The 23,794-nt window shown below is 46.9% G+C and overlaps 1 protein-coding gene across 5 annotated transcripts in view; it reads right to left on the reverse strand.

Annotated features, from left to right (window-relative positions):
* Window positions 1–23,794, reverse strand: part of LOC134345253 (nesprin-2-like) — a 276,033-nt gene that overhangs the window by 30,610 nt on the left and 221,629 nt on the right. For all 5 annotated transcript variants that reach the window (XM_063045672.1, XM_063045636.1, XM_063045664.1 and 2 more), the window contains 5 exons: window positions 11,211–11,373; window positions 10,118–10,314; window positions 9,314–9,464; window positions 8,454–8,636; window positions 7,880–8,017 (listed from right to left, as the gene is read on the reverse strand). In XM_063045672.1, the coding sequence (XP_062901742.1) occupies window positions 7,880–8,017; window positions 8,454–8,636; window positions 9,314–9,464; window positions 10,118–10,314; window positions 11,211–11,373 (832 nt within the window). The remainder of the gene's footprint in view (window positions 1–7,879; window positions 8,018–8,453; window positions 8,637–9,313; window positions 9,465–10,117; window positions 10,315–11,210; window positions 11,374–23,794) is intronic.

Consider the following 23,794-nt stretch of genomic DNA (forward strand, 5'->3'; position numbering starts at 1 on the left):
TACAAGACATTTGGACGGGCATGTGGATATCAAATGTTTGGAACAGGGGCCAAATGGCAACTTGATCAGCACAGATGAGATGGGCCAAAGGGCCTGCTTCTGTGTTTTCTGTCACTAATTAAGAGAGGGCTTTATTCGTTAGATGGCCTCATTGCTTACTCAAGAGCTAGGGTTTTTCACTTTGGAGCAAAGGATGACGAGAAGTGACTTCATAGAGGTATACAAGATAATGAGAGGCATAGATAGAGTAGACAATTAGAGGCTTTTTCCCAGGAAAGAAATGGCTAATACAAGGGGCATAATTAAGGTGATTGGAGGGATGTATAGGGGAATGTCAGAGATAAGCTCTTTACACAGAGAGTGGTGAGTTTGTGGTACACCCTGCCAGGGATGTTGGTAGAGACAGACGCATTAGGGGCATTTAAGACACTCTTAGATAAGTGGAAAATTATGTAGGATGGAAGAGTTAGATTGATCTTGAGTGGATTAAAAGGTCAACACAACATTGTGGGCTATGGTGTGGTAATGTTCGATGTTCTATGTTCTCTGAGTTGTTGAACTAAGTTTCCAGAAAGTTGCATGCAGGAAAACTGGTGGTGATTGGGGAGCAGCTTCACCTGAACCATAGGAGGTAAACAGTCGATTTAAAGTGTAATGTATGGACCTATTTCTTTTAGAGCAATGACCCCCCTCATTTAGTACTATGTATTGATCTGTTGTCTACACATGTGCATTGTTTTTGCTCTCGCTCTCGCTGCAACGGAATACACCAGTTAAAGCCATCTCCCACGTACGTGCTTTTATTTAATTGATAATTAGTTGTGCAGAGACACAACAAATTGGCGACAAGTATGAACCTGTGTGTCAGAAAATATCTCATGAACTGCACCGACAGTTATGGTACGAAACAGTACAAGAAAGCCGAAGGACCCATGACAGTGAAAGGCACATTGAATTTAAAGTGAAAATAACATGACAATGGCTTTGGTTGGGAAAGATGAGAAATTTGATAGTGCTAATGAAGGATGGGAGTCATACATCAAGAGGGTTGAACTGTATTGTAACGTGAACAACGCGAAGAAAGCCCTGCACGTCTTAGCTTATGGGCCCAGGAACGTAGAGTCTCTTACATAGAAATATAGAAACATAGAAAATAGGTGCAGGAGTAGGCCATTCGGCCCTTCGAGCCTGCACCGCCATTCAGTATGATCATGGCTGATCATCCAACTCAGAACCCTGTACCAGCCTTCTCTCCATACCCTCTGATCCCTTTAGCCACAAGGGCAATATCTAACTCCCTCTTAAATATAGCCAATGAACTGGCCTCATCTGTTTCCCGTGGCAGAGAATTCCACAGATTCACCACTCTCTGTGTGAAGAAGTTTTTCCTAATCTCGGTCCTAAAAGGCTTCCCCTTTATCCTCAAACTGTGACCCCTCGTTCCGGACTTCCCCAACATCGGGAACAATCTTCCTGCATCTAGCCTGTCCAATCCCTTTAGGATTTTATACATTTCAATCAGATCCCCCCCTCAATCTTCTAAATTCCAACAAGTATAAGCCTAGTTCATCCAGTCTTTCTTCATATGAAAGTCCTGCCATCCCAGGAATCAATCTGGTGAACCTTCTTTGTATTCCCTCTATGGCAAGGATGTCTTTCCTCAGATTAGGGACCAAAACTGCACACAATACTCCAGGTGTGGTGTCACCAAGGCCTTGTACAACTGCAGTAGTACCTCCCTGCTCCTGTACTCAAATCCTCTTGCTATAAATGCCAGCATACCATTCGCCTTTTTCACCGCCTGCTGTACCTGCATGCCCACTTTCAATGACTGGTGTATAATGACACCCAGGTCTCGTTGCATCTCCCCTTTTCCTAATCGGCCACCATTCAGATAATAATCTGTTTTCCTCTTTTTGCCACCAAGGTGGATAACCTCACATTTATCCACATTAAATTGCATCTGCCATGAATTTGCCCATTCACCTAACCTATCCAAGTCACCCTGCATCCTCTTAGCATCCTCCTCACAGTTAACACTGCCGCCCAGCTTCGTGTCATCCGCAAACTTGAAGATGCTGCATTTAATTCCCTCATCCAAGTCATTAATATATATTGTAAACAACTGGGGTCCCAGCACTGAGCCTTGTGGTACCCCACTAGTCACTGCCTGCCATTCTGAAACCTTAACGCAACCTAGTAACCCTGGAAACCCAGTAGGCAAGACATTTGATGAAATTGTTATAATTTTACAAAAATCACTTGAGCCCTAATTGCTGGTAATAGCTGAGATTTAAATTTTACAAAAGGAACTAGTCAAAAGATGAAAGCGTTTCTGAATACATTGCAGAACTGTGCAAACATTCCCAGTACTGTGACTTTAGAAATGGACTTTCTGATGCACTAAGGCAGGGGTCCCCAACCTTTTTTGCACTGCAGACCGGTTTAATGTTGACAATATTCTTGCAGACCGGCCAACCGGGGGGTGGGGGGGGGTAGGGTTGCCAACGGACAAGAGTAGCAGTCAAATACGTTGTGTTTACCCCGAGAAAGACTACAATTACCATGAAGCCTTGCGCGGGCACCAATGCGCATGCCTGTACGTGCTGATTTTTTTTCTACAAATTGTTTTTGGCGATTCTGTTCGGTGGGGAGTGTTAATCATGAGCGGAATAGAGGTGATAAGTGGCTAATACACTCAATTTCGTTTCTAAAAGGGTTTATCTAACAAATTTAATATTAAACACACAGCACATTTCCTCGCATGAATATAGTGATAAGTCAATTATCAGGGGAGGACGGGGAGCTTGAAGCAAGTGTTGAACGAACTTCCATTAGAAGTGGTAGAGGCAGGTTTGATATTATCATTTAAAGAAAAATTGGATAGGTATATGGACAGGAAAGGAATGGAGGGTTGTGGGCTGAGTGCAGGTCGGTGGGACTAGGTCAGAGTAGTGTTCGGCACGGACTAGAAGGGCCGAGATGGCCTGTTTCTGTGCTGTAATTGTTACATGGTTATGTAAGTCACTTATAAGTCAATAGCATCATAACATTTTAAGTAACATTTGGATATTAAACACACTGCACCTATTTTCCCCGTATGAACATATAAAATCATTGCAACACACCAATATCGCTGAATCAGTGGGAGCCCTGGGCTTGTTTCCCTGCAACAAGATGGTGCCATCGAAGGGTGATGGGAGACAGCGATACTCGAAGGGGGATCCTTATGTCCAGTCTATTCCGCAATTTAGTTTTTGTAGCATTCATTGCAGAGATATATTGGAAATGGAAGCAAGGATATTTAGCCTTGACTTTGATCCAGAATGCCGGCAGAGATGTTATGTCAAACATACCTTTCAGCCCACCGTCATTTGCAAGCATAAGGAGTTGATCTCCTTCCTGTGCTGACATGGATGACGCGCGGGTAATGACCTCACGTGCGTTCAAGCTCAACAGTGTGTGACAGGGAATGAGGAAAGGTGCAGCTGACTCATATCACAAAATCATATCGTTTCCTCGCGGCCTGGCAGCACATGCTTTGCGACCCGGTACCGGTCCGCAGCCCAGTGATTGGGGACCGCTGCACTAAGGGACGGGCTTGTATGTGGCATGCATAGTCCATAAGAGATCTAACTTTAGAGTGGGCATTAACCATAGCAATAGTTAAGAGACTACAGTAAAAGATGCAGCAGAACTACTGAAAAGGAGGTTAGAATGTGAAATATCCCTGAATGGTGCAAAGAGCCAAAGATGTTATTGATGTGGCAAATCCTCCCATGATGCAAATGACTGTTGGTTCGAAGAAAAGTCTCTAGAAAATGTAACAGACAAGGTCACATAGAGTAAGTGTGCAAGGCAGACAAATAGCATAACTGAGTGAAAAGCCTCAAACACAAAACTAAGCAAATGCATAAAGTTACCGAATGTAGAACAGAACCAGACAACAGAGTCTGACAAAGGTGAACTGTTAAGCCTAGAGCTGCATAGTATTACTGAAGTCAGATCTCAATATAATATGGGTCACAACAGGCTGGATACAGTGTCAGCTTTGTCCATAATTCCAGAGACTGACTACAACAGACTGTTTTCTAAGATACCAACAGAGAAGACCTCAGTGATGTTAAAGACTTACACAGGTGAAAAAGAGTCCCCCAAAGGCAAAGTAAAAGTGAAGGTGATGTATGGAGGTCAAACACAGCAGTCAGAGCTTTATGTATTCAAAAGGAGAGGACCAGCATTTTTCTAATGTGAATGGTTGAGAAAAATCCAACTAGACTGGCACACAATCAAAGCTCTCAGTGTGGCATCAACCGGCAACTGCAACCCAAATGGTTACCCTAATCAGAGACTGTCACAGCTGCTTAATGCTAATGAGAAGGAGTTTTGGTAAACTCAAAGGCATGAAGGCCAGAATTGAAGTGGATGAAACAGCAACACAAAGATTCCATAAAGCGCATCCTAAACTGGAGGCATCTGGAATTCTCTCCAAGGTTGAGTGGACGATTGGGCCACGCCCACTGTCCCAGTGATCAAGAAAGGGAAGGCTGGAGCCGTTCGCTTATGTGGGGATTTTAAGGTGAGTATCCCTTGCCACAAATAGAAGAGATTTTTGCATCCTTAGCAGGCAGGGAGAGGTTTTCAAAGATTGACTTGTCACAAGCCTATCTGCAAACAGAGATTGAGGAGACAAGCAGGAAGTTCCTCACAATCAAAACTCAGAAGGGACTGTTCCACTGTCATCATCTCGTCTTTGGTATCACATCAGCTCCAGCAATTTGGCAAAAAGCAATGGACTAAGTGCTCCAAGATATCCCAGGAACACAATGTTACCTTGATGACATCATTGTGACTTGCAAAAAAATGATGAAGAGCATCTCCAGTACCTTGGTAAACTGCTTAAAAGGCTGAGTGAGTATGGTCTGTGCACAAAGAGAGAGAACTGAGTTTTTCAAGAATGAAATCTCATATTGTGAGCGTGTCATTGACAAGCATACCTTACGTAAATCACAAGAAAAAAAATGAAGCAGTGCTACAGGCACCCAAACCAGAAAATCAGTCACAACTCAGTTCGTTCTTGGGCCTTGTAAACTGCTACCACCAGTTTCTTCTAAACGTTGCTACAGTGTTGCATCCATTGAATGCACTGTTACAGACAGGAGCAAAGTGGGAATAGTTAGAAAGATGTAGGAATTCAAGGAAACACTAATAACATCTTGAGAAACTCAGTTAAAGAGAAAGGTTGAATAGGTTAGGACTTTATTCCCTGGAGCGTAGAAGAATGAGGGGAGATTTGATAGAGGTATATAAAATTATGATGGGTATAGATAGAGTGAATGCAAGCCGGCTTTTTCCACTGAGGCAAGGGGAGAAAAAAACCAGAGGACATGGGTTAAGGGTGAGGGGGGAAAAGTTTAAAGGGAACATTAGGGGGGGCTTCTTCACACAGAGAGTAGTGGGAGTATGGAATGAGCTGCCAGATGAGGTGGTAAATGCGGGTTCTTTTTTAACATTTAAGAATGAATTGGACAGATACATGGATGGGAGGTGTATGGAGGGATATGGTCCGTTTGCAAGTCAGTGGGACTAGGCAGAAGATGGTTCGGCACAGCCAAGAAGGGCCAAAAGGCCTGTTTCTGTGCTGTAGTTTCTATGGTAACTATGGTAACTGCTCACCCATTATGACCCATCCCTGCCCATCAGACTGGCGTGCGATGCATCCCCTTATGGCATTGGAGCCATTTTGTCACACACTATGAAATATGGATCTGAATGCCCGATTGCGCTTGCTTCAAGATCACCGACGAGTGCCGAACGCAACTGGACTCAGGTCGACCGAGAAGCCCTTAATCTAGTATGGGGAATAAAGAAGTTCCACCACTACCTCTACGGACAAACGTTTACACTAGTGACAGATCACCAGCCCCTTGTCTCCATTTTCAATCCCAGGAAGGGAATGCCAGTGAATATTGCTACCTGATTACAATGTTGGGCACTGTTCCTAGGAGCCCACTCTTATGACATAGAATTCAAGAGTATCAAGCAACACAGCAATGCTGACGGCTTGTCACATCTTCCACTACTGGCAACTGAAGAAGTGGATCAGTTGCCGGTAACAAAATCCAAAATATAAAGGGAAACAAGGAATGTCCCGACATTGTCAAAAGTCTATGACATCACCATGCAAGGATGGCCAGCTCATGATAACCCTATGTTTCCAGAGATCTCAGCGAGAGGAGACCCACTCTCAGTATGTCAAAGAACGCTGATGTGTGGATCTCATGTTGTGGTTCCCTCTAAGCTGCACACCAGAGTGATTGAAAATCTGCACGAAGGACACCTGGGTACAGTCAAGATGAAGAGGCTTGCCCAGAGCTATGTGTGGTGGCCAGGAATAGATAAACATATTGAAGACTTGGCCAAAAGCTGTTTGGGATGTCAAACAGTTCAAAATGCTAAGGCACCATTACACCCATGGAAGTGGCCATTGTCACCACAGCAAAGAGTAAATATTGACTTTGCTGGGCCATTCATGTTTCTGATTGCTGTGGCTGCTCATTCGAAGTGGCTGGAGGTTATACCAATAAAGTCAACCACCTCAGCAAAGACGGTCTCCGCTCTAAGGACTATCTTCACCAGAGGCGGCTTACCAGAACAAATTGTGAGTGACAACAGACCACAATACACATCAGAAGAATTCCGAATGTTCATGAAGGAAAATGGTATCAGACATTTCAAGTCAGCTCCTCATCACCCAGCAATGAATGGGTGAGCTGAAAGGTTTATCTAATCTTTCATGAAGGCCATTAAAGTGATGGGCAAGGAGGACATTTCTCTACAGCACAAGGTGGACATCTTCCTTTTAGTGCATCAGAATTCAGCTCATGCGATGATAAATCAAACACAGCAATGCTGTTCATGAGCAGGAATCTGAGATCTCACATAGACCTCCTGAAGCCAGTCCTCCAGGGAAGTGCAGAATAAACAGTTCAGCCAGTTGCCAAGTGAATCAGCAAAGAGCTTCAAGATTGGACAGGAAGTCCGAATGCACGATTACCGAGAAGACAAGTGGACACCCGGTAGGACAGCTACAAGAACTGGACCACTGATGTACACAGTGGATGTTGGAGATCATACATGGAGACGTCATGTGGACCAGATACTGGATGTTCAACCAAAGAACACACTTGAGTCAATTGCATCCAACAATACAGACATATTTCTGTCACCGGACTTGCCTCTCAGTGATGATGTCACTGACAGCAACGTGACACCAGAAACTTAGAATGTTGTCTGAGACAAGACACCTACCAAACCTGGTGCCACTCCAGAGCTATAGAGGCGGAACGAGAACGTTATCGTTGACAAGACATCTGCCAAATTACGATGCTACTCCACAGTCCAGAGGTGCTATCCTGAAAGAAGCAGAGTGCCACCCAAATGACTGAACCTTCATAACTAACTGTGAAGTTAGTTATGGACTGTTATTGAGAAAGCATGTTTATTTGGAATATGGGTTTATGAAGGGAAAATTAATGTGTTGTACATATACAGTTTTATGGTGCATTAATCCCTAAAGGGGGAGAAGTGTAATGTATGGATCTACTTCTTTTAGAGCAATGACCCCCCCCCAGCATTACATATTGATTGTTATCTGCACATGTGCTGTTGTCAATGCATGCACATTGTTCTCTCTCACTGCCAAGTGAATACACCAGTTATAGCCATCTCCCGTGTGCATGCTTTTATTTAATCGATATATAGTTGTGCACAGACTCAACACAAGGAATGGATAAAGCATGGAAGGAGGCTATTGGGTCCATCAATGATATACTAGTTCTGTCCATTCCCCCAACAACGCCCCTCATCCCATGCTTACGTTGAGCTGCCGCACTTTGTCGACAATGTCGCTTTGGGAAAAATGTTCCACATTGGTCAGCTGTAGGTCCATCTCCGTTAGCCACACCTCGATGGCCTTCCGCGAGCACTCAAACTCCTCCCTCTGACTGATGAAGTGCTGGAACACAGAGGGAGGGCAAGGTGGGAGTTACTGACCGAGTCCCAGTCCAACATCCTCTTCTAAAGGGAGATGGGTAGATGGGTGGGGGTGGGGATAAAGGAGAGGTGGGGGTGGGGAAGATGGGGAGTGGAGTGGGGGAGAGGAGTGGATGGAGGAGATAGGGGAGATGGGGAGAGGGGGAGGAGTGGAGTGGGGTGGGGTCTTGGTGCAATGGCCCATCCTGGATTGAGACAGGGGTGAGGATGGTGGGGGTGGATTTTGCAGGGACGTTCAAGATGGGAAAGTGAGGATAAGACACAGAGGCGGTGGGCTACCTTGAGACCACAGAGGGGAAGGTGGTAGTGGGAGAGACAGGTTGGGGAGGGGACAGGGTGTGAGGCTGGGGCCACTGAGATGGTGGAGGAGATGCAATGGTGTGGCAGTGGTCAGTTACCTTGAGGCGACGGAGGATGGCGGTGATGCGCCGTTGTAGGGCGTCCCAACGCCGGTTACCCTGGGCAACGATGTGCCGGAGGTAGCGTGAGGTGTCGGCACGGTTCTCCCGGCAGAGTCGGCGGAACTGCTTGTTAATGAGCTCCAGCTGGGTCAACCGCTCGTGAGCCTGTCTCTGGAACGTCTGCGGGACGTAAACCCGTCAGGGTCAGGCTGGACCGAGACAGACCTCCACCCCGCCACCCTCCGTCCCACCCACATTCCTACCACACACCCTGGAACGACTGTGGGACATGCACCAGACAGGGTCAGGGTGGACCGAGACAGACCTCCACCCTGCCACCCTCCGTCCCACCCACATTCCTACCACACACCCTGGAACGACTGTGGGACATGCACCCGTCAGGGTCAGGCTGGACCCAGACAGACCTCCACCCCGCCACCCTCCGTCCCACCCACATTCTTACCACACACTCTGGAACGACTGTGGGACATGCACCAGACAAGGTCAGACTGGACCGAGACAGACCTCCACCCCGCCACTCCTCCATCCCACCCACATTCTTACCAGACACCCTGGAACGTTTGTGGAATAGCATAGCCTATCACGGACACTCACCCTCACACTCACACCCTTGAATGCTTGTGGGTCCGAATCCATGTCTGGGTCAGCCACCCTTGCATGGACTCTCCTGCCCAATCTACACAACCCAGCCCCTCATGGGAGTGTTTGGGAGAGGAGGTCCCTCATCCACAGCTTCCCCCCCCACCACTCCTCGCTTCTCCTGCATCCAAGGGATCTAACCCCGCCACCCCCCAACCCCCTGGACCTCCTCACCCCTTCTCCATCCTCCTTCTCACCTCATACTTCTTCAGCTCGTCCTTGGCGAGGCTGTAGGGGATGAGGGAGGTGTTGGGGTGAGCGGCTGTCTCCTCTGCCCCCCGCAGCCACTCCTCGAAGTGTGAGTAATCGTCCAGAATCTTCTGCCACATTCGCCACGTCTCCTCGATTCTGCGGGTGAGGCAGAAGCATGACCCCACGAACGCAATGACAAACCACTACCCTGGCCCCGTTCCGGAACATCACAACCCACCGACACCCTCACCCCAGACAACACCGACCCCACTTACCCATGACCCCACCCCCAGCCCTGTGACCTCGTTCCAGACACCATGACCCCAGTCCAAAACGTTATGGCCCCAATTCCCCCTGCTGCGTTTACAGTGATGCTCCTTGGCTTGTAACAAGGTCCCACTGGTGGAAACATCCCAGCCCCTCCTTGTTGCTCCCTCACCCCCGCCTCAGAATATTCCCGGTGAGAGTCAGTCCACCCTTCATTCTCCTAAACGCTGAGGAACACAAACTCAAACAACCAGCACCACTGGAGAGACAACACTCTCAGAGAGAGAGACCAGCATGACCCAGAAACAAGCCCTTCAGCCCAACCTGAATCTGCTGACCCATCCACACTGACCCCCACCCTCACTGTCACAAGCCCCCACCTATCACCCCACACTCACTGACACAAACCAGCACCCACCTATCACCCCTCACCGATTCTCCCCATTCATAAATACCCTACTCACCTACTCCTACCATCACAACCCCCTCCCCATTCATCAACTACCCCCCGACTGCAACCTCCTCCTAAAACCCCTGCCTACCGCATTCGCCGCTGCAGCGACAGGGCGCAGATGTTGCGCCAGCGCCGGTCCAGGCTACTGCTGCTCTGTCTCAGGGAGTCACATTCGGTCTCGGCATCGGCATCGGCCTCGGCTTCGGCACAAAGCAGGATCCCGTTGCTCCGTTGCAGCACTGACTCCACCCCCGCGGCGTGGTGGTCGATGTCCCTCTGCAGCTCCTGTACCGAGGGCGGCAGGGGGCAGGGGTCAATAGGAGTCCGAACAGGGGGAAGGAACAGCACACAGCAAGCGCTCCACACTGGGGGTGGGTGGGGGCGGAGACAGTGCACAGCAAGAGTCCATACGGTGGGGGCAGGGGGCAAAGAGACAGTGCACAGCAAGAGTTTGCATGGGGGGGGTGAAGAAGGACACAGCGAGATTTTGTACTGGAGTGGGGAGGCGACAACACACATCAGAAGTTCGCAGCTGGGCACAGCAAGCCAACGTCATGACGAGGTAAGTGCACAGCAAGAGTCTGCAATGTGGGTTACGGTTCTGTGCACATCAGGGGCCCACCCCCAACATACATCCCTGTCACTCAGCCTTCACCAGCTTTGCACCAACACTCCACACACCCTCTTCGCATTCCCTACTCCAATATGTCCTTTTCCAACCCCTCCTGACAGGTCTACCAAGCACACTTCCCTCAACAGTCCAGCTTCCATCTCTAACCCCCATGGCTCCCTTTGCTTGACTTCCGACACAAACTTCCTTGGAACACATGCTCCCCTATATCCATCCCCCAACATATATCCCTCTCCAACATCCCTCTCTCCAGAATGAAACCCACCCCATCCCAGCCTTTTCCTCCAGCTTGACTCTCCCTCATCCTTGCTTCCTTCCTCCCCTCCCTTGGTCCCACCACTTCCTTCCTTCCCTCCCTCCCTACCATCTACCCTGTTATTGGTCCCAAACTTCACCCAGAGCCCACAGAACACCAGCAGGGATGACTTGAGCCTTTACAAATGGCTCTGGTATCAGAGTCTCCCCCTGCCCCCCTTCCTGAGGCCATGAAGGGCTAAGAGTGACATGTTCAAGGTGAGCTAAATGGTCTGCTGTTTTCAAGCCCACACACCTGTTGCTCGGCCAGCTTGCGCTCGATCTCCTGGTCATTGCAGACGGTGTAGACGAGGGGCTTGGAGAGTTCAGCCTCAATGTGGGCCAGCCAGGAACGTAGGCAGCTCATCTCCCCATCCAGATTCTGCACCGACATCCGCCTCTCCATCAGTGTGCTCACCCTGGGGGAAGGAGCAGGTCACAGCACAGCCAGTGAGTGGGCTTCCCATGATCAGGAATTCCTGATCTCTCGTTGTCTCAATAGAGAAAGCAGGTGGAGGCTTTAGAGGGTGCAGAGGATGCTGCCTGGGTTAGAGAGCATGTCTCAGGAGAAAAGGCTGAGCAAGCTAGGGCTTTTCTCTTTGGAAAGGAGAATGACAGGCAACTTGATAGAGGTGTATAAGATAATAAGAGGCATAGGTAGAATGGACACCCAGAGAAGGAAGTATAGAGGGAATATCAGAGGTACACTTTTACACAGAGTGTGGTGATAGAGGCAGATACATTAGGGACATTTAAGAGACTCTCAGATGGGCACATGGATGATAGAAAAATGGAGGGCCATGTAGGAGGGGAGGGTTAGATTGATCAGCACATCGTGGGTTGAAAGACCTGTACTGCGCTGTTCCGTTCTATGTTCTATGAAACTCACACATCTAGGGGAGGAGCCCACCGTCAACCAATCAGCTGCTTGTGAGAGCTCTCCACAACTGCTCTCTTCTCCATCCCGGGTACCTGCCCAATTGCACCAGGTGGTAGGGGTGATGCAACAAGAGTGGGACCAGGGAGGATTCACCCTTGAGAGGTTTTGGATGGGCCGGGACTGTTTTCCCTGGAGCGAAGGAGGCTCACAAGTGAATCTTTTGATTTTTTTTTAAAACAATACAACACGGATACAGGCCTTTTGGCCCAATCAGTCTATGCTATCTATGGTTCCCACCCAGCTAGTCCCAATTTGCTCCCATCCCTGCCCTTGCATGTACCTATCAAAGTTTTTAAATGATATTATTGCACCAGCCTAAACCACTTCCCCAGGCAGCTCATACCATGCACACACCACCCTGTGTTTGGAAAAGCTGCCTTCTCAGGTCCTTCTTTCTCCTCTCACCCTAAACCTATGCCCCGTAGTTTTGGACTGGGGAAAAGACTTGTACCATCCACCTCATGATATTAGAAACCTCAATAAAAGTCGCCCTTCATTCTCCTACACTCCAAGGAATGAAGATCTAGGCCTGCCAGCCTCTCCCGATAATTCAGGCTCTCAAGTCCTTTCATCATCATAAATATTTTTTGCACTCTTTCCCTGTCTTTCCTGAAACAGGGTGATCAAAACTGTGCACCGTATTCCAAGTATAGCCTCACCAGTGACTTACACAACTGCAACACAACTGCAACAAGGTGCCAGGCCCTGATGGTCTACCTCGTAGGGCTCTGAAAACCCGTGCCAACCAACTGGCTGGAGTGTACAAGGATATCTTCAGTCTCTCACTGCTGCAGTCGGAGGTTCCCACCTGCTTCAAATGGGTGACAAAAATACCAGTACCCAATGACTATCACCCAGTGGCACTCAGATCTAATCATAAAGTGTTTTGTGAGGTTGGTGATGGTCAGAATCAACTCCTGACTAAGCAAAGAACTGGCCCAGATGCAACATGCCTATTACCACAATAAGTCTACAGTAGATGCAATCTCACTGGCTCTCCAGTTAACCTTGGATCACCTGCATGGTAGCAATATCTATGTCAGGTTGCTATTTATTGATTACAGCTCAGCGTTCAACACCATCATACCCTCAGTTCTAATCAACAACCTCCAAAAACCTGGGCCTCTGTACCTCCCTCTGCGACTGGATCCTTGACTTCCTCATCGGGAGACCAGTTAGTGCAGACTGGAAATAACATCTCCTCCTCGCTGGCAATTAACTCTGGTGCACCTCAAAGATGCCTGCTTAGCCCACTGCTCTACTCTCTCTGCACCACCACCATCTATAGATCTAACAATGACACAACTATGGTTGCAGAATTTCAGATTGTCATGAGGAGGTGAACAGGAGCGAGATAGATCAGCTAGTAGAGTAGTGTTGAAACAACAACCCTTTACAAAATGTCGTAAGACCAAGGAACTGATCATGGACTTCAGGAAAGGGAAGTTGAGGGAACACACATCAGTCTACATCGAGGGATCGGCAATGGAAAGGGTGAGCAGTTTCGAGTTCATGGTGTCAACATCTCTGAGAATCTATCCTCGTCCCAACATATTGGTACAATTACAAAGAAGACGGGACAGTGGCTATATTTCATTAGGAGTTTGAGGATACTTGGTAGGTCACTAAAGACGCTAGCAAGTTTCTACAGTTGTTCTGTGGAAAGAATTGTAACTGGATGCATCACCGTCTGGTATGGAGGGGCCATTGCACAGGATTAGAAAAAGCTTCAGAAAGTTGCACACTCAGCCAGCTCTATCATGGGCCTCGCCTGCATCCAGGACACCTTCAGAAGGTGATGCCCCAAAACCACCACCAGAAGGGAGGTGGCTCCCTGTCACATCACCGCGGCATCTCCCCTGCATGTACACTTCCGCCAGCTCTCCATCCTGCCCCTCCCCAGTGGCAAACTGGGCCAAAACACCGCCAGCAAATCTGTCCTCTCTTGAGAGAACACAGAAGATAGAACAGTATGGTACAGTCCAGGCCCTTCAGCCCTCAATGTTGTGCCAACCTTTTAACCTGCTCTAAGATCAATTTAACCCTTCCATCTCACACAGCCCTCCCTCCATTTTCCTATCATCCAAGTGCCTATTTAAGAGTCTCTTAAGTGTCCCAAATGCATCTTCCTCTACCACCACACATTCACCACTGTGTGAAGAATTTACTTCTGACATCCACCTATACTTTTCCCCAATCACCTTAAAATTACCCCCCCCCGTATTAACCATTTCCACCCTGGGAAAAAGTCTCTGGCTATCCCACTCAATCGATGCCTCTTATCATCTGGTACACCTTTATCAAGTCACCTCTCATCCTCCTTCACTCCAAAGAGAAAAGCTCCAGCTCACTCAACCTATCCTCAAAGGACATGCTCTCGAACCCAGGCAGGATCCTGGTAAATCTTCTCTGCACCCTCTCTGAAGTTTCTTATAATGAAGCGACAGTGCGGAATCTGGGCTGTGAGCGAGATCAGCCGCCCTCGCTCCATTGACCAGTCCCCTCCCACGGACTCTGCCCTGAGCTCACTGTCCCGCAGTGACAACTGCTCAGCCTGGAAGGTACAGCCTTGGAGGAATGCCCTTCCCAGCCCACAATCTCACCAGGTACAACCTACCCCGCTCCCGCTCCTTCCCCGAGGCAGAGTGATAGTGGGGTGGGCATGTGTGTGTGAGCACTCAGGAGTATGGCTCCTTCTCCTTTTTCTCTTTCTCTCTCTCTCACACACACACATATATACATTCACAAACAAACAAGAGATTCTGCAGATGCTGGAAATCTTGAACAACAGACAGCATGGAAGGGTTGATATTTCAGGCTGAGACTCTTCACCTGGAATGGAAAGGAATGGAATGGAATGGAAAAGAAAGGAATGAAAGGAAAGGGAAAGGAGCAGAAACCAGAATAAGGTGGTAGGGGGAGCGGGGGAGGAGTATAACCTGGTGGGTGATAGGTGAGACCAGGTAAGGGGGAAGGTGGGTGGGTGGGGGAGGGGTTGATGAAGTGAGAAGCTGGGAAGTGATAGGTGGAAAAGGTAAAGGTCTGAAGAAGAAGGAATCTGATAGGACAGAAGAGAGGACCATGGGAGAAAGGGAATGAGGAGGGGCACCAGTGGGAGGTGATAGGCAGGTGAGGAGAAGAGAAGGGATGAGATCTATGCACACAGATGTATACATACAGATTACTCACAGATATAAACTGTATACACACAAACATATACTCATAGTAATTTTATACCTTTGTACTGTACTGCTGTCACAAAACAAGCTTCACATCATATTAGCCAGTGATAATAAATCTGATTCTTATTATAGACACACACACATGTGTACATACTAATCAGTACACACAAGTGCATGGGCCCAGGTAGACACACACAGACACAGATTACACACAGACAAATAATACACACACCCAGACCACACACAGATATTATTACCTTGTATATATATATACACACACACACACAAGGTAAGGGCAATACTAACTGGTAATACAGACACACACACCCAGATCACACCTGGACGTTGCGCCGTAGGTAAACACACCCACACTCTAGATAAGAACAATGCAAACATAATGCAGACACACAGCCGTACACGTACACACACACAGACACAGAGTAGGAAGCAGAATAACCCAGATCACACATGGTCGTTACCCTATACACACACACACACACACACAGAGCACAATGAAAGCTACCAAACGGTGCACCCGGCATTGCTCGCGGAGGCCGTGCCCGTGCACCGGAGGCCGTGCTTACCGTCTGGCCCCCGGATCAAGCTGCAGCATCCAGGTGGTACCTGGTCGGGAGCAACGGAACGAGAGAGGGAAGGGGCCTCACTGGCAGGCAGCGATCATCTGTGTACTCACACAGGGAACACTACACCCAACCCCCAACACACCCTCCCCCTGCCCTCTCAGGTTACATCAGAGAGCAGACCAGCCGGATGACAAAGGGCAGCGGGTCCTGATCACCGTGGCAGCAGAGAGGCGGTCGGTCAGACACCCACAATGTGCAGTCGGCAACGCCGGGACAGAGCCCAGCGCTGGAGAAGGCAGCGGCTTACAGTAGAGCCACAGCAGATAGCTGAGCCCAGCAACTGTCAGCGGCTTGTGTACCATGGGGCAGGACCAGCCCTGTCAACATGCACAGCGCACACACACAGGGACATATACATACTCGCACACTCCCAGAGAAAGAGACAATCAAACCCACACTCAGAGACATGGACACACACACACAGACGCAGACACACTCACACATTCAGAGACACAATCACACATAAACCCACACTCAGAGACACGGGCACACTCACACAGACACACTCAGAAAGACACAGACACACAAAGGTCAAAGTCAATTTATTATCAAAGTACGTTTGTTACTACATACTGCCTAGAGATTCATTTTCTTACAGGTATTTACATAGAAATATAGAAAATAGGTGCAGGAGTAGGCCATTCGGCCCTTTGAGCCTGCACCGCCATTCAGTATGATCATGGCTGATCATCCAACTCAGAACCCTGTACCTGCCTTCCCTCCATAGCCCGGATCCCTTTAGCCACAAGGGCCATATCTAACTCCCTCTTAAATATAGCCAATGAACTGGCCTCAACTGTTTCCTGTGGCAGAGAATTCCACAGATTCACCACTCTCTGTGTGAAGAAGTTTTTCCTAATCTCGGTCCTAAAAGGCTTCCCCTTTATCCTCAAACTGTGACTCCTCGTTCTGGACTTCCCCAACATCGGGAACAATCTTCCCGCATCTAGCCTGTCCAATCCCTTTAGCATTTTATACGTTTCAATCAGATCCCCCCTCAATCTTCTAAATTCCAACGAGTACAAGCCCAGTTCATCCAGTCTTTCTTCATATGAAAGTCCTGCCATCCCAGGAATCAATCTGGTGAACCTTCTTTGTACTCCCTCTATGGCAAGGATGTCTTTCCTCAGATTAGGGGACCAAAACTGCACACAATACTCCAGGTGTGGTCTCACCAAGGCCTTGTACAACTGCAGTAGTACCTCCCTGCTCCTGTACTCGAATCCTCTTGCTATAAATGCCAGCATACCATTCGCCTTTTTCACCGCCTGCTGTACCTGCATGCCCACTTTCAATGACTGGTGTATAATGACACCCAGGTCTCGTTGCATCTCCCCTTTTCCTAATCGGCCACCATTCAGATAATAATCTATTTTCCTCTTTTTGCCACCAAGGTGGATAACCTCACATTTATCCACATTAAATTGCATCTGCCATGAATTTGCCCACTCACCTAACCTATCCAAGTCACCCTGCATCCTCCTCACAGCTAACACTGCCACCCAGCTTCGTGTCATCTGCAAACTTGGAGATGCTGCATTTAATTCCCTAGTCTAAGTCATTAATATATATTGTAAACAACTGGGGTCCCAGCACTGAGCCTTGCGGTACCCCACTAGTCACTGCCTGTTCAGTGAATTTCCCAGTAATTATGGTACAGTTGCTTCTATCAATCTTCCTGCATCTAGCCTGTAATTTACAGGAATCTGGTTCGAGCCGCTGCCTCACTTCTCTGATGCTGACCCAGGTACTGTCTGTGTGGAGTTTGCACGTCCCTCCTCGTGACCCTGCTGGTTTCCTCTGGTGTTCTGGCCTCACAGAGCAGTTACAGCACAGGAGGCCACCCTTTGGCCCACATTGTACATGCTGATCACGTTGCCTAGCAACACTAATCACATTTGCCTGCCTTAGATCCATACCTTCCTAAACTGTGCCTACTTAGCTTCTGTCTAATTTGGAATTTAAACTAATTGGGAGGGGGATGGGGTCTGGAGTGATAGGGATGAGAATGGGGCAGTTGGTATACAAGAAGATGCAGTTGTGGTGAGACCGTGAGGAAGGACAGGGAGATGAAAGGGCAAATGTCAGTGGGATGAGTTGAAGCGCAATATGGGGGCAAAATCAAAAAGGGTGATGAATACAGGCCTGAAGGTGTAATGTTTGAATGCACACAGTATACAGAATAAGGTAGATGATCTTGTAGCGCATTTAGAGATTGGCTGGTATGACACTGTGGGTATCACTGAGTCATGGCCGAAAGAAGATCATCATTGGGAGCTTAACATCCAAGGATACAAATTATATCGAAAGGTCAGGCAGGTAGGCAGAGAGGGTGGTGTGGCCTGTTGATAAAAATTGAAATCAAATCCTTAAAAAGAGCTGATATAGGATTGGTAGATGTAGAAACCTTGTGGGTAGAGTTAGTAAACTGCAAAGGTAAAAAGTCCCTGATGGGAGTTATTTACAGACCTCTGAACAATAGACAGGATGTGAGATATAAATTACAATGGAGGATAGAAAAGGCATGTTAAAAGGGCAATGTTACAATAGATATAGGGGATTTCAATAATTAGGTAGATTGGGAAAATTAGGTTGGTGCAGAATCCCAAAATAAGGTATTTGTGGAATACATAGGAGATGACTTTTTTAGAGTAGTTTGCTGTTGAGACAACAAGGAGAAAAGACAATTCTGGATTGGTTGTTTGTGTAATGAACCTGATTTGATTAGAGAACTTAATGTTTAAAAATACCTTGAGGAGGGAGTGATCATAATACAATAGAATTCACTCTACAGTTTGGGAGGGAGAAGCTAAAGTCAGATGTATCAATATTAAAGTGGAGTAAAGGGAATTATAGAGGCATGAGAGAGGAACTGGCCAAAGTTGATTGGAAGGGGATACTAGCAGGGATGATGGCAGAGCAGCAATGGCTGGAGCTTCTGGAGGCATTTGGAAGGTGCAGGAAAAGTACATCTAAAAGATGAAGAAATATTCTAAAGGGAGGATGAGGCAACTGTGGGTGACAAGGGAAATCAAAGACAGCATTAGAGGAAAAGAGAGGACATATAGTATAACAAAAATTACTGGGAAGTTAGAAGATTGGGAAGATTTTAAAAAATGAACAGAAGGCAACTAAAAAAACCATAAGGAGAGAAAAGGTGAAATATGAAGGTAAGCTAGCCAATAATATAAAAGACAACAGCGAAAGTTTTTTCAGATATACAAAGAATAAAAGAGAGGCAAGAGTGGATATCGGACCGCTGAAAATTGACGCTGGTGAGTTAGTAATGGGAGCAAGGAAATGGCAGACAAACTGACTAAGTATTTTGCATCAGACTTCACTGAGGAAGACTCTAGCAGTATGCCAGAAATTTCAGTGTCAGGCTACAGAAGTGAATGTAGTTACTATTACTAAGGACAAAGTGCTTGGGAAGCCAAAATGTCTGAAGGTAGATGAGTCACCTGGACCAAATGGACTACACCCTAGGGTCTGAAAGAGGTAGCTGAAGAGATTGTGGAGGCAACAGAAATGATCTTTCAAAAATCACTAGGTTCTGGAATGGTTCTGAAGGACTGGAAAATTGCAAATGTCACTCCACTCTTTAAGAAAGGAGGGAGATAAAAGAAAGGAAACGATAGGCCAGTTAGCCTGAAATCATTGTTTCATAAGATATTGGAGTCTATTATTAACAATGAGATTTCAGGGTACTTGGAGGCACATGATAAAATAGACCAAAGTCAGCATGGTTTCCTTAAGGGAAAATCTTGCCTGACAAATCTGTTGGAATTCTTTGAGGTAATAACAAGCAGGATAGACAAAGGAGAATTGGTGGATGTTGAGTACTTGGATTTTCAGAAGGCCTTTGACAAGGTGCTGCACATGAGGCTGCATAACAAGATTAGAGCCCATGGTATGACAGGAAAGACACTAGCATGGATAGAAGATTTGCTGACTGGCAGCAGGCAAACAGTGGGAATAGAGGGGACCTTTTCTGGTTGGTTGCCGGTGACTAGTAGTGTTCCACAGGGGTCTATGTTGGGACTGCTATTTTTGCGTTATATGCCAGTGATTTGAATGACAGAATTGATGGCATTGTGGCCAGGCTTACATACAATACGAAGATAGGTGGAGGGGTAGGTAGTGTTGAGGAGGCAGTGAGGCTGGAAAAAGACTTACAGATTTGGAGAATGGGCAAAAATGTGGCAGATGGAATATAGTGTAGGGAAGTGTATGGTCATGTACTTTGATGGGAGGTATAAACACCTAGATTATTTTCTAAACGCGGAGAAAATTCAAAAATCAGAGGTGCTAAGGGACTTTGAAGTCATGTGCAGGATTCCCTACAGGTTAACTTGCAGGTTGAGACAGTGGTAGGGAAGACAAATATAATGTTAGCATTCATTTCGAGAGGACTAGAAAAACAAACAAGGATGTTATGCTGAGGCTTTATAAGACATTGGTCAGACCACACTTGGAGTATTGAGAGCAGTTTTGGACCCCTTATCTAAGAAAGGGTGTGCTAGCATTGAAGAGGGTCTAGAGGAGGTTCACGAGAATAATTCAGGAATAAAAGGGTGGAAGTATGAGGTGTGCTGGTTGTCTTTGGGCCTGTAACTTGCTGGAGTTAAGAGGAATGAGGGGGAACTAGTGCAGGTAGGAATGGAGAGATCACACATATGAAGGACTAGCTGCAGAGATGGTGTAGGGGACAGGGCTTCAAGTTCTTGGATCATTGGAACCTTTTCTGGGGAAGGGGTGACCATACAAGAGGGATGGGTTGCACTTGAACTCGAGGGGAACCAATATCCTAGCCACAAGGTCTGCAGATGCTACTCGGGAGAGTTTAAACTAGTTTTGCAGGGGGCTGGGAACCTGAGACCTCAGGTCATTAAGGGAAGGATTGGACTGGAAGGAAAGTATTGAAAGGCAAAATTGAAATAACAGGTATGGTGAGTCGGATAGTTTGAAGTGTGTCTATTTTAATGCTAGGAGTATTATGGGTAAGGGTGATGAACTTAGAGCATGGATCAGTACATGGAACTACAAAGCTGTAGCCATTACTGAAACTTGGTTGAGAGAGGGGCAGGAAAGTGTGATTAATTGTATCCGGTTTTCAAAGTTTTAGAAAAGATAGAGGAAGAGGTAAGGGGGGGGGTGGGGGGGTGGATAGAGTTGAACTACTAATCAAGGACAATATCACAGCCATACTTGGGGAGACAGAATGGAGGGGTCAGATACTGAGTCTGCTTGGGTAGAACCCACGGATAGGAAGGGTGCAATCACACTGATGGGATTGTACTACAGACCCCCTAATAGCCACCAGAACATTGTAGGAACAGATATGTAATCAGATTAAGGAAACATGTTAAATAATAGGGATGTTGTCGTGGGGAATTTCAACTTCCTTAATATAAACTGGGACCTTCCTAGCGCAAGGAGTTCAGATGGGGCAGGATTTTTTAAGTGTGTCCAGGAAGGTTTGTTAAATCAATATGTGGATGGTCCATTGAGAGGAGGGGCCGCATTGGACCTGGTGCTGGGTAGTGAGCCTGGTCAAGTGACTGAACTTTCAGTGGATGAACGGTTAGGGGGCAGTGACTACAACTCTTTAACTTTCAGGCCAGCTATAGACAAGGATAGGTATGGTTCTTGTGGGAGAACTTTAAATTGCACTAGAGCAAATTATGAGGGCATTAGGCAGAAACTAAGGTGAGTTAATTGGGAACACCTTTTTTCTGGCAAGTCCACATCAGACATGTGGAGGGTGTTTAAAGATCAATTGCACAGAATACAGGAAAGGTATGGTCCTGTTAGAAGGAAGGACAGGGATGGAAAGATAAGGGAGCCTTGGACATCCAGAGAGGTAACACTCACAAAACGCTGGAGGAACTCAGCAGGTCAGGCAGCATCTATGGAAAAGAGTACAGTCGACATTTTGGGCTGAGTTGTCGACTGCACTCTTTTCCATAGATGCTGCCTGGCCTGCTGAGTTTCTCCAGTATTTTGTGTGTGTTGCTCGGATTTCTAGCAACTGCAGATTCGTTCATGTTTATGTCCAGACAGGTGGTGAATTTAATCAAGAAGAAAAAGGAAAAGTATGTAAAGCTTCGGAACTCAGGATCAAACGGAGCACGAGGAGTATAAAGAAGCCAGAAAAGAACTCAAGGTGGAATTAGGAAAGCCAGGAGGGGCCATGTAAAGTCCTTGGCAAGTAGTGTTAAAGACAATCCCAAGGGATTCTGTACATACATCAAGAATAAAAGAATAACTTGAGAGAGAGTGGGACCATTCAAGGATAAAGGGGGGAACATTTGTTTGGATGCAGAGAATGTGAGTGAGGTACTTAATGAGTACTTTGCTTCAGTATTTACCAAAGTAAAGGACATGGGAGACCAGGAGATCAGAGCTTAGTGTATAAATACGTTAGGGCATTTGGAGGTCAATGAGGAGGAAGTGTTGGGTCTCCTAATGAGTATTAAGGTAGATAGGTCCCCAGGGCCTAATGGGATTTACCCCAGGTTATTCAAGGAGGCAAAAGACGAGATTGCTGAGCCCATGACCAGAGCAGCGTCTTTGTGTCTTCTCTAGGCACAGGCGAGGTCCTGGAGGACTGACGAGTGGATAATGTTGTTTCTCTATTTAAGAAGGGAACAAGGGAAAATCCTGGGAATTGTAAACCTGTGTGTCTTGCGTCATTTGTAGGGAAATTGCAGGAGAAAAAGCTTTAGGGACAGGATATATCAGCATTTGGAAAACCATAACCTAATTAGGAAAAGCCAGCATGGCTTTGTGCATGGCAGGTCATGTCTTAACAACTTGTTTGAGTTTTTTTGACAAGGTGAAGAGAAAGGGTAGGCAATGGATATTGTGTACAATGATTTTAGTAAGATGTCTGACAAAGTCCCTCATGGAAGGCTAATCTAGAAGTTTAAGATGCATGGGATCTCCAGTGAATTGGCTGTTTGGATTCAGAACTGACTTGCGCATAGGAGACAGCATAGTGGTTGAAGGGACTTGTTCGAGCTGGAAGTCTATAGTTAGTGGGGTTCCGCAGGGATCTGTGCTAGGACCTCAGCTATTTGTGATGTATATAAATGACCTGGATGAAAATGTAGATTAGTAAGTTTGCAGATGTTGCCAAGATTGGTGGAGTCGTGGACAGAGTAGAAGAATGGCAAAGAATACAGAGCAATATAGATCAGTTGCAAATATGATCAGAGAAATAGCAGTTGAAGTTTAACCCAGATAAACTTGAGGTGCTGCACCTCGGCAGGGAAAGCGCAAGGATAGAGTACGCTGCTCAGGGCAAGGTCCTTAACAGCGCTGCTGAGCAGAGATTCTGGCTGGATAGGCTTGGGTTGTTTTCTCTGGAGCGTCAGAGGCTGAGGGGAGATCTGATAGAGGTTTACAAGATTAGGAGAGGCAAAGATAGAGTGGACAGAGAGTATCTGTTTCCCAGGGTTGAAATGTCTAATACCGGAGGGCATGCATTGAAAGTGAGAGGGTATAGGTTCAAGAGGGATGTGAGGAGTAAGTTTTTTTTACTCAGAGAGTTGTGGGTGCCTGGAATGTGTTGGCTGGTATGGTGGTAGAGGTAGATTAAGATTAGAGATATTTAAGAGATGTTTGAATAGGTACATGGATGTAAGGAAGATGGAGAGATATGGACATGGTGTAGATAGGAGGGATTAGTGTTTGGGTGTTTTTGATTTGCTTTTTTGCTGGCTCAGCACAACATTGTGGGCTGAATGGCCTGTACCTGTGCTGTACTCTTCTATATTTTCTATGAAACCTATTGGATATTGAAAGGCCTTGACAGAGTGGATGTGGAGAAGATGTTTCCTATAGTGGGTGAATCTAGGACCAGAAGGCACAACCTCAGAATAGAGGGACGTCCATTTAGAACAGTGATGAGGAGGAATTTGCTTAGTCAGAGGGTGGTGAATCTGTGGAATTCATTGCCACAGAATGCTGTGGGGGGCAAGTCACTGAGTATATTTACAGTGGAGGTTCAAAGGTTCTTGATTAGTCAGGGCATCAAAGGTTACGGAGAGAAGGCAGGAGAATGGGGTTG

This window comes from Mobula hypostoma, chromosome 1, assembly GCF_963921235.1.
Source record: "Mobula hypostoma chromosome 1, sMobHyp1.1, whole genome shotgun sequence".
Classification (NCBI taxonomy): Eukaryota; Metazoa; Chordata; class Chondrichthyes; order Myliobatiformes; family Myliobatidae; genus Mobula; species Mobula hypostoma.